Source organism: Delphinus delphis, chromosome 3 (assembly GCF_949987515.2).
Source record: "Delphinus delphis chromosome 3, mDelDel1.2, whole genome shotgun sequence".
Taxonomy (NCBI): domain Eukaryota; kingdom Metazoa; phylum Chordata; class Mammalia; order Artiodactyla; family Delphinidae; genus Delphinus; species Delphinus delphis.
Window position 1 is genome coordinate 143,576,444 of NC_082685.1, and position 12,437 is coordinate 143,588,880.

The 12,437-nt window shown below is 33.9% G+C and overlaps 1 protein-coding gene across 3 annotated transcripts in view; it reads left to right on the plus strand.

The window, feature by feature from the left end:
* Positions 1–9,256, plus strand: part of LMBRD2 (LMBR1 domain containing 2) — a 56,103-nt gene extending 46,847 nt beyond the window's left edge. For 2 of the 3 annotated variants that reach the window (XM_060009593.1, XM_060009595.1), the window contains 2 exons: positions 2,614–2,743; positions 3,679–9,256. In XM_060009593.1, the coding sequence (XP_059865576.1) occupies positions 2,614–2,743; positions 3,679–3,739 (191 nt within the window). In that variant the 3' untranslated portion in view covers positions 3,740–9,256. The remainder of the gene's footprint in view (positions 1–2,613; positions 2,744–3,678) is intronic. The other variant, XM_060009594.1, reaches the window with a different exon arrangement.
* Positions 9,257–12,437: the final 3,181 nt, after the last annotated feature.

Sequence of the window (12,437 nt, forward strand, 5' to 3'; positions counted from 1 at the left end):
ATTTCTGCTGTACAGCAAAGTGATTCAGCTATACATATATATATACGTTCTTTTTTATATTCTTTTCCATTATGGTTTCTCACAGCATATTGAATGTAGTTCCCTGTGCTACACAGTAGAACCTTGTTGTTTATCCATTCTATATATAATAGTTTGCATCTGCTAACCCCAAACTCCCAGCCCATCCCTCCCTCCCTGCCTCGGCAACCACAAGTCTGTTCTTTATAGATCTCCACTCTTTTTTTTTTTTTTTTAACATCTTTATTGGACTATAATTGCTTTACAATGGTGTGTTGGTTTCTGCTCCATAACAAAAGTGAATCAGCCATACATGTACACATGTTCCCATGTCTCTTCCCTCTTGCATCTCCCTCCCTCCCGCCCTCCCTGTCCCACCCCTCCAGGCGGTCACGGGGCACCGAGCTGATCTCCCTGTGCTGTGCGGCTGCTTCCCACTAGCTGTCTACCTTGCTTTTGGTGGTGTGTATATGTCCATGCCTCTCTCTCGCTTTGTCACAGCTTACCCTTCCCCCTCCCCATATCCTCAGGTCCTTTCTCTAGTGGTTCTGTGTCTTTGTTCCTGTCTTGCCTCTAGGTTCTTCATGACATTTTTTTTTCTTAAATTCCATATATATGTGTTAGCATACGGTATTTGTCTTGCTCTTTCTGACTTACTTCACTCTGTATGACAGACTCTAGGTCTATCCACCTCATTACAAATAGCTCAATTTCGTTTCTTTTTATGGCTGAGTAATATTCCATTGTATATATGTGCCACATCTTCTTTATCCATTCATCCGATGATGGACACTTACAGTGACACCTAATTCACATAATTATCACTCTGTTGAGATCTTTCTTCCTTTGTATATTTGTTTTGTAGTCTGCAGTGTAGCATTGCAGCTCTATTTACAATAGCCCGGAGATGGAAACAACCTAAGTGTCCATCATCGGATGAATGGATAAAGAAGATGTGGCACATATATACAATGGAATATTACTCAGCTATGAAAAGAAACGAAATTGAGCTGTTTGTAGTGACGTGGATAGACCTGGAGTCTGTCATGCAGAGTGAAGTAGGTCAGAGGGAGAGAGACAGATACCGTGTGCTGACACGTGTATGTGGAATTTGGGAAAGAAAAGATGTCATGAAGAACCTAGGGGTAGAGCAGGAATAAAGACACAGACTTACTGGAGAATGGACTTTAGGATATGGGGAGGGGGAGGGGTGGGCTGTGACAAAGCAGGAGAGAGGCATGGACATATGTGCACTACCAAGTGTGGGGTGGATGGCTGGTGGGGGGCAGCCGCATGGCACGGGGAGATCAGCTCGGTGCTTTGTGACCGCCTGGAGGGGTGGGATGGGGGGGGTGGGAGGGAGGGAGCAAGCGGGAGGGATATGGGAACATGTGTGTATATATAACTGATTCATTTTGTTGTGAAGCAGAAACTAAAAAAAAAAAAAAAAAAAAAAAATGAGGGCATGAAATAAGCACCCTTGAGATGACCCTGGAGATAAAGAAGAAAGGATGTGTTTGGATGAGATTTAGCGTAGAAGAAATAGGAGGAAACTAAAGTTTCAGTTAAAGCTAGAAAATAGAGGGAGGATTCTACAAAGAGATTTGGAAGTTTATCATGGATTTGGAGTTAACAGAATGCAGAGATCCGGGAGTATGGAGAATGGTTAAGAGAAGAGGAAACACAAAGCCTTAGGATGATGAGTTAGAAACTGGCATGTGGTAGGCAACCAATATTTGCTGAATGAATGAGAGAAACGGTAAAGGGCAGAGTCCAAGATGACAAAAATATGAGAGAATTGGCTTGCCTTAGATTTTCAAAAAGACCTATATTATAGTTTGTTTGAAGCTGTTGAGCTGCTCAAAATAACATTGTGAAAATTTAGGTTGTTTATGAAGTAAACCCCATTCACGTAGAGAAGGGATTAGTTCTCTAGATCTGTGCTGACCAGGGTGGTAACCATTAGCCACATATGGCTGTTGAGCATTTGCAGTGTAGCTGGTGCCCCATATTGAAATGATAATATTTTGTATATACTGAGTTAAATTAAATATATTAAGATTAATTTCACCTATTTCTTTTTACTTTTTTAATGTATCTACTAGTAAAAAGTAAATACGGGGCTTGGAATTTATTTCTGTTGGACATTACTGCCCTAAACTATTGCTTCATGGGAAAAAGACTCAGGCCTTTTTGAAGAGTTTGAGTTGATTACACCTTAAAATCCTAGCCGAGAAGTGAGATGTAGCACCCCCTGTATTCAGTGTGCAACCAGCTGAAACTTAATTTGATTATGAACAATTTCACTGTTATGATACCATAGTTAAATACTAATTCTGATTCATATTGAGTCTTTGCGCTATAGCTGCTTCTGAGCTTAGACTACATACAAGGGAGAACTTTTCCTTGTTATTTTCTATCATACTGTTAATCATTTTAATCTAATTTTAAGATAACCACATAGTTATCTTTTCTTAATATTGTCTTTACAATCAAAATTCACATCCTTTATAAACTTGACTTTTCTTTCCATGAGTCCATAGACTGTGACCCATAAAAACAATAGAAAGTGGACATTTTTTTCTTCTTTTGCAGCAGCATCCAAATACACCAGGGCTAATAATAGGACTGAAAGGGACCGAATAGAACTCCTCCAAGATGCAGAACCTTTGGATTTTAATGCAGAAACATTCACTGATGATCCTCTTGAATCTGAATCAGGAAGGTAAGTTCCAGCTTATCATTTTGGCTCCAGCATTCCTCTGAAATTTTAATAACATTCTGACTTGATGAGATAAACATAAGGAAAGTATTCATCTTTACTACTAATAAAAAGCATATTAAGCAACCTTTGAAACCTTTTAACACCTTCTAATGCTTCTGTATTTAAAAAATTATAGCATCTAGTGGTGGTGATTGAAATTAGTATCTTCGCAAACTACTACTAGTAGTATGATAAATAACAAAAAGAATTGAAATCATTTGGTAGAATCTTAACAATATTTATATGCCTATTTCTGACAATCCCGTTTATGAAATGTATCATATTTTGCAATAGTTTACATAGGTGTAACTGGGTGGCACACTATTCTAAGCACTTTAACAACAGTAATTGTATTTTATGGTTGTCAGTCCAATTGAATTTGCATCCAGAGAGGCTCAATAACTTACCCAGGATCACACGGCTTGTAAATGACAAAGTCAGGCATTTAAACCCCAGGACTCTGGCTACAGAGTCTGTGCTTTAGGCTACTATACTATGTAGAAATAATTAAACAAAAGCAAATCATCATATGCATGAAGATATTTGCTATAGTATTGCCTATAAATAGCAAAAAGAATATTCTATTTATATTCAACAATCTAGTTATTAAATCTGTTAAGTTCCATGATGTATTTTACATTTCCCCACTCCTTTCTTTTTACATCTCTCACCCCGCCATATGTGTCATATGTCATAGGCTCTAAAACCGTCATTGGTTGATTTATAATTAGGTAAATCCCTTTGGGATAACATTCTTGGCTAAGTTCCTGATTTCAGCTACTGAATAGATTTTACAGTTCTTACAAATTATGTAGCCACTTCCTTTTAATGTGTCCTTGTTTTTCTCTCCTTCTTTATTTTTGATGCCTTGGATCATTTCTTTATCCACCTTTCAGGTATCAGCCTGGTGGACGATACCTCTCAATGTCTCGCAGCCGAATATTTGATGATGTTTAAAATCTGTAAGAATATATGGAATAACTAACCAAGATCAACACATAAGTTCAGTCTTTATGAACATCTGTATGCCCTAGAATTTACACTGAACTCTTAGTGAAAAGTGTCAGGATAAAAAAGGCACTAAAAATTAATGGGATCTTAGTAATAATAGTTTATTGTTCATTGAATAGAGTATCATCTTTTCTAATAAGGTTTGTTACATACCATTCCTGAAGTGTCTGCCTTAGAAGTACAGTTACAGTGGAAGGATTTAATTCATGATTAAGATCAGTATATGTTGAAAACATGTAGTTCAGTTTGTTTCAGATAATTTTTTTTCAGGAAAGTTGTTTCAAAGGTCCAAGGAAGCCATAGTTGTAACTGAATAATATTATACAGTTTTATTATTGTGAGTTACATATTTTCTGTTTCTAAAGAGTATGTTGATCCTTTATTTCTCAAAGAGATGGACACCTCAATAACAACCATATTTACAAAACCCATGTCTTAAAACACGGCTTACTTACCAGACATAACTGAATGTAGAAAGCTCTTTTTCAATACTGTATGCAAATTAGTTAGGTTTTTGCATGTATAATTAAGATTATCCTTCAACTGATACTGTTTGTATCTTCAGCATGTGTACTATAATCAGGTGATGTATTCTTTCAGTCTTTGGTGGTAACTGGAAATTGTCTTATGCTTTTGGTATTGTTTTGTAAAATTTTCATTTCAGAGAGAGGTGTTCACCTTTGACATTTAGCATATTGATTTGAGTTGATTATTCCATTTAAGGAGAATCGTAATTATTAATGGTAAATAGTGGGGGGTTTTAATAACCAAAGAGTCCCACAAAATTCTCTGCTTTTGAAAGGTGCCTGTTTATTCCTTTTGTAAAACAATATCTGGTTATTCAAAGGTAAAAAGTCAATCCATTTACTGTTATTACTAACAGTTAAATTATGATTTATAGAAAACAGAAAACTAGTTGAGAATGGAGATGTGTAGTAACTTGTTGGTTAAACATGTTATTATTTAAAATTGAATTTTTTAAACTTTGTGTTTAAGCCAAAGTTAGGTATTATATTTTAAATCATCAGTGTTTTATTTCACAGTGACTATAGTTGAGCACAACATGTTTGCAGAGAGTTATGTCCCTGAAATATTTGCAACTCTGAGAATCCATACCTTGGATTCACCCAGTGGTGACTGTACTTGAGCTTGCCCATGGCTGTCTTAGTTTAACACCTATTATCCCGCGTAACTTTTAGTAGTGGCCCAGTTTGAAGATGAATTATATAGTCAAATTTGATTATATGTTTCTTGAGGGTAGTTTTTCCCTGAATCATATTTAAATGTTTTATTTTCCTCTTTTCGTAATGTTATCATTTAAATTTTTTAAAAGCCACAGTTTTATGCAGATACTGAGAGGAATAGTGTATCATCCTAATTATCTGATTTTTATGAACTTTGAGATTTGATCCCTTTTAAAATATCAATGGATAGATTTTACTCTCAATCGAAGATTATATAGACTGCTTATTTAAGAACACACACACACAGCCTTTTATTGTGAAGCATGGTTAGAGAGCAGTAGGCCAGGAGCAGAGATAATTTAACACTGTTTGAAATTTCATGATTGACCATTGAAACCTTGGGCAAATCATGTAACCATTCAGTGCCTCAATTTCTTCATTTTCAAAATGAAGAGGACTCTTGCTATTTACCTACTGATCTACCTCACAAAGCTATTGTGAGGGTATTGAGTTGATGTTTATGTGGTGGCGTTTAAAAAGACAGAATAAGTTGTTAGCTGTGCTGGTTTTGTTATTTGAAAATAGTGGATGGGAAAAGGATCACCCCAGGAAGGGGTCCAGTTTCTTATTATTACAGAGAAGCTTACAAGTTCCCAGAGCAAAAGCTCTTTTGGGAATAATTAATCAAAATCCTTTGAAAATAATATTGTTTTATTTTTCAGTCTTTGGGTTTACTTTGGAATATTTTCCTTAAGTATAATGTTGTTTCTCATCAGGTTTTATCATGAAACTCAGATGCTATTGTAGAAATAGAAGCAGAAAAAGAGAAGAAATGATCCAGTTACTTTTATAACTTATAATACCCTAAGATATATTGATAGAAATAAGTAAAGGAATGTACTACTTTATTTTATTGTTAAATTTTTTATGATTATAATAACTTTTGAGTTATTTCCAAAATAATTTTTGGTTGTTTAAGTGATCCAGAGTATTCAACTTTTTAAGCAGAATTTATCTTACAGGATTTCAAATATGATCATATAGGAAGGTTACCTAGCTAGGTAAATTTGTGTTTAGAAGGTAATGATTTAACCCCTGAGGACTAAGAGTTCATTGCTGGGGAAATGAGTTAATGTTCATTAAGCCACCTTGTAAAAAACTGTAATAAGAACAAAAGTTTTCTGTTTTGAGAAGCTTATTAAAATATAATGATATCTACTGCAAAACGTTACTACTAAATTCATAACACTACATGCAAAGTACATTTCTTGAAGAATTACTTCTGGCAATTACCTTTTGAGGTGTTTCTTACATAATAGTTGATATCTGGTTAAATTTTCTAAATTATTTTTCTAAATAATGTTAGGTAAGGATATTCTAAGCCAGTAGTTCAAAATAACCATTGCAGAAAATAACAATTAATAATCTATTAATTTCATGAATCTGTAAGTTGCTAATTAACTTTTGTTACTACATCAATAATTTCTTATTATCAATAGAGCATTTTTGTAAAAATCATTATTAAAATAAACCTAATTATTAGAATTTGTTCTCTTACCAAATGAACGCAGGGGCTTTGGAATAATTTCATCACGCAAGAGGCCCTCATTTCACAAGAGTGGTAAGGGCTAAATCAGAACATTCAAGGGTTTTTCATTTATAAAGAATAGATCAGAGAGTTTGACAATCGAAACTTTCTTAAAAAAAATGCTGCCAGTTGATTTGGATTTGGACACTACTATTTGATTAGATTATCAGTTCTTAAATTTATGCTGGTTGTGTGCCCAAATGAACTTAAATGTGGATAGGAAAGTCAGTGTGAGTGTTTTTTAAGTATATTTTAGAATATCAATGAAGGGATTCATTGATGTACAATAGCAAACCTCATTTTTTTATACTTTTAGTAGATTTAGAGAATGTTCTTGATTTTTGTGTTGATTACTATTTTAAAGGAAAAATAAACTCTCCATAATTATAATTCACACTGTTCAGTAATGTGAGTTTTATACTTGTGATTTGTGTGGGCAATGCCTGAAAAATCACAAGGATAAATATATTTGCACTAAGAGGCAAAACATGTCCCTGAAAACTCTTAACATACTTGAATCTCCAAAATACAATGGATTGTATTGTATTAAATTCTAAATGTTGAGAAGTAAATGAATTTAGAGTTTTATCTTTCATTTCTTTTCTTCCTTCTTCCCTTCATTCCTTTTATACCTTCCTTCCTATCTGAAGCCTCTCTGTATAGTATGACTTCTAATGTGCTGACAGATTTTTTTTCCGTTTGTTCTTTGTGTACAGTTGTTTTTGATGATCAGTGCACTCAGAAGGTTCTTACTACAGATCCCACTACTTGAATAGCAGTATTGCACTTAAAGTAGTGAAACAGATTTTGCTAGACGACTAAGCAACATCTGAATGTAAATGTGATGGATGCTAGCTCAGTGTGTTGTCTTTTTCGCCTCTAAGTAAGGCACTTCAGTAAAATGAATTATTCTCAGTGTAAATGTTTTAGCATAAAATTAGACTTCCAAAACCAGTAATTGTTAAAAACGAAACAAGCAAACAAACCCAAAACATTAAGAACCTTGAGGCCTCTTTTTATGAAAAGGAGTTCGTAAATAATATACATCATTGTCAAAGTTTTCATTAAAGAGAGGTTGGAACAATATGAGAAGGTTACAGGAAGCCTTCTGAATTGTGAATTCCCTTTGTGTGGGGTACTTCTTTCCAACTCAGTGACTTTTTTCCTGCTCAGAGACCTGGAAGACTAGGCAGTGTTATCCCCTGTACTAACTCCTGGAGACCAGGTCCTGTGAACCGTCTCCACCATCAGAGCAGCCACTAGCCCTGCCCCATCCCCAGTCCCATTGCAATGGGAACATACCCTCACCCCTAATTCCTTTCATGTTCAGCCTGGTTTTCCTAACATTTTATTTTCACTTTCAAAAGATTTGTCCATCGAGGTTGATCACAATTTTAAATTTGTTAATAAAGCAAGAATATTGGCATGTTCCTCTTCTTATAGATATCCTAAAAGACTTTTGTTTTTAACACACTTCCTGGTGTGAATTAACCTTTTTTCCTGTGAAAATCTTTTCTTTTGTGATTATCCTGATCTCACATTATTTTGCAAAAGGAGATTTTTACTGTACTTAGTGCAAAAGGGTAGAAAGAATGGTTTACTGTGGCAGACATAGGGAGAATAAAGTCATAATTTGTTCATCTGACTGTACAACACCATTTTGAGTTATTATTGACATAAATCTTATCAACCTAATCACTTAGAGCTGTATTTCTCAAAAGAATGCTGGCTAGCATCTTCCCTACTTAGTACACCAAATTGTAGGGGAGAGACTTTTTTTTTTTTTTAAAGCAATCCAATGGATTTGTTTTGTCCATATTTTGAACACAACTTGAAGGATTTTTCTCATTTAGAAGATAGAGAACATGTGGACCTGTCTTTTAAATTACTGTAATCTCATATATATGTTTATAAATTATAGCATTGAAAAAAGAGCTCTAATATTGATGTTGTTACCTTCTGATATTTAATTTTTATAAAATGTTTTTGTAAGTAACTAATTGTAGTATTGCTTTTAAGTAGTTTAAAAATCTTTCTCAAATAAGTTCTGCCCAGAACCTATTTCCTTAGGGCAATACTCTAAAGTTCAGTAGTCCAGTATGAGTTTGAAATACTCCTACATCTCTCTTCAGTATCTTTTTATGTATACCAGTACCCAAGCAAAGTATACCAAATGCCTAATTTCTGTGTTGCATTAATAAAGTACTTGTTATTTATCTAATTCAGTGGATTAGGTGAAATAGAAGATAAGTCTTTCAAATGTGCATCTGATCATAATTTTCAAAATGTACATTATGTTCATTTTTGGTGCATGATGCCAATTTATCTTTAATCAGCTACTACTACCTGGTATGTAATGGCAGATGTTTTCCTTTCTGACTAATGGGTTGTAGATGTAACTATTTTTCTCTGCAGATTCTCACTAAATATGTATTTGAACAAACCTGCAAAGTGCTACCTATAAGTAAGTTAGCATCTTTGGCCTTATCTATGCATAATGTTCTCTTAGTTTGGTTTTGACAAACTCATGGACTTGGAATTGCTTTGTAGTATTTTAATTTATTGCGATGTAATGAATTTTTTGAAATGTTTATTTGATTAGCTGTTAAAATATAGGAAATTATGTAGCTTTGCATGAAATAAAGTACATTTCTACAAGTTACTAAAAATTTTGCTGATTATGTGTTTTACTTCATACCACCTTTGAGATTAAACTCTTTTTAGTAGACTAAGGCATGTTTTGTTCCTTACAAATTTATTAACAGGTATCACAAAAGAAATGTTTTAAGGTAAATAATTAAATACTGTAGGTTCCACATTACTTTATCTTGTGTTTATAATTAAAATAAATAAATGTTATAAAACAAATATCATATATTAATGCATATACGTGGAATCTAGAAAAATAGTACAAATGAACCTATTTGCAGGGCAGGAATAGAAATGCAGATGTAGGGAATAGATGTGTGGACACAGGGAGGATGGAGGGGAGGGTGGGATGAACTGGGAGATTAGGTTTGACATAATTACACTACCATGTGTAAAACAGATAGCTAGTGGGAACCTGCTGTATAGCACAGGGAGCTCAGTTCGGTGCTCCGTGATGACCTAGATGGGTGGGATGGGGGGTGGGGGGGGAGGTCCAAGAGGGAGGGGATATATGTGTACATATAGCTGATTCACTTCACTGTACAGCAGAAACTAACACAACATTGTAAAGCAATTATACTCCAATTAAAAAAAAATAGAGCAGAAATCAATGAAGTTGAAAACAGGATAACAATAAAATCAGTAAAACCAAAAACTGAGTGTATGAAAAGATCAATAAAACTGATGAAACCCTAGCCGGGCTGACAAAGGAAATAGAGAGTTGCTTACCCATATACCAAAAAGAACAATGGAAATTTGAAATTAAAAACACAACACCATTTACATTCATCCTAGCTAATACAATAAGACAAGAAAAGGAAATAAAAGATATACAGGTTTGGAAGGAAGAAATAAAACCATATTTGTTTGCAGATGATATGATCATCTATGTAGCAAACTAAAAGAATTGACCAAAAAAAAAAACTTCCTGGAATAAGTCATTATAGCAAGTTTGCAGGATATAAGATTAATATGCAAAAGTGAATCACTCTCCCTTTTACCAACAATGGAGAAGTAGAATTTGAAATTAAAAATACCATTTACATTAGCACCCCCCAAAATGAAATACTTAGGTATAAATCTAATAAAATATATCTAAGATCTATGTGAAGAAAACCACAAACCTCTGTTGAAAGAAATCAAAGAATAAATGGAGAGAGATTCCATGTTCATGGATGGGAAGACCCAATATTACTGGGATGTCAGTTCTTCCCAAGTTGATCTATAGATTCAATGCAATTCCAGTTAAAGCCCCAATAAGTTATTTTGTGGATATTGACAAACTGATTCTAAAGTTTATATGGAGAGGCAAAAGACCCAGAAGAGCCAACACAATACTGAAGGAGAGCAAAATCGGAGGACTGACACTACCCAACTTCAAGACTTACTATAAATCTACAATTATCAAGACATTGTGGGATTGGTGAAAAAATAGACAAATAGACAAATGGAACAGAACAGAGAGCCCAGAAATACACCCACATAAATATAGTCAATTGTTTGACAAGGGAACAAAGGCAATTCAATAGAGAAAGGGTAGTCTTTTTAACAAATGATGCTGGAACACTGGATAACCATGTGTAAAAAAAAAAAGTCTAGACCTTTCACAAAATTTAACTCAAAATGGTTCATGAACCTAAAACTATAACACAAAACTTTTAGAAGGTAACATAGGAGGAAATGTAGGTGAACTTGGGCTTGGCAACCAGTATATATATCACACAAAAATGTGTGTGTATGTGTACCCAGAGACATGTACAAGGATGTTCATTGTGCTACTCACAGTTACTTCAACCATAAATAATTCAATCAACAGAATGAGTTTATTCAACATGATGGATATATGCATGAATAAGTAGAAATGATTAATTACAGCTATGTAACAACACGGATGAAACAGATAATGTAGATCCAAAGGATTCAGATGTGAAAAAATAATATAGTGTGATTCTGTTTATATAAAGTTAAAAAAAGATAAAATTAAATTGTAGACTTAAAAGATGAATGCTTTGTAGTAAAATCATAAAGAAACAAGGAAAGATTACCATACGTGTCATGCTGTTGCTTACCTTTGAGGAGAAAGGGATTAGTGATTGCAATAGCACAAGAGAAGTTTCTGGATTGCTGCCTGTGTTCTCTTTCTTGGGTGGGTGGTTTTACAGGTGTTCACCTGGTAATGAATCACTGAATAGTACGTGCTTTTATGTGTGCTTTGCTATATGTACCTTTTATTTCATAATAAACTTAAAAATATAGAGATTTAAATTACATAACTTATACCATATAAGTTGGGAGTGGAGCAAACTGCATTATAGTGTTCTAAGGGAGGAGTAAAGAGGTTGCTTAAGCCAGATTTTCAGTTGAGGATGCATGCTACGATAATCATTAAAAGAACAGAAGTAGGATATAGATACAAATAAAGGAAAAATGGAATGATAAAAATTTCAAATCAAAACAGCAAAGGAACAAAAATAACCCTAAAACTAGACTTTATTGTTTCAAAATGCATACATAGTTGAGAAAACTATAAAGAAAGTCATGTGAGGTGATTTACTATATAAGTCAGTATGCTTCTGATAGGGATGGGACATTCAAAGGTATCACTCAGAGAGGCTCTCAGGTACTATGGGCAATGTTTTTTTTCTTATACTTGGGCATTTTTTACAAGCATTTTTCTATTTATACTTATTTACTATACATTTATATTTTATGCACTTTTCTGAATATGTCTATATTTCAAAATGTAAAAGGTTTCTAAAAAGAAAAATCAGTTTCTGTAAATCACATTAATAGTTGAAAGAGTAAAAGTTCTATTTTTTAAAAAACAATTTTTTTCTGATGAAGAATGGATATCTGCACGCATATGTATAGACATGTATATGTATAAATAAGAACCCCAAACTACTGCAAAACGGTCTTGAGAAAGAAGAACAGAGATGGAGGAATCACACTCCCTGACTTCAGACTTTGCTACAAAGATACATAATCAAAACAGTATGGTACTGGCACAAAAAGAGATACCTAGATCAATGGAAAAGAATAGAGACCCCAGAAATAAACCCATATACTTATAGTCAATCTATGACAAAGGAGGCAAGAATATACAACAGTCTCTTCAATAAGTGGTGCTAGGAAAACTGGACAGCTACGTGTAAAAGAATGAAATTAGAATATTCTCTAACACCATATACAAAAATAAACTCAAGAGGTATTAAAGACCTAA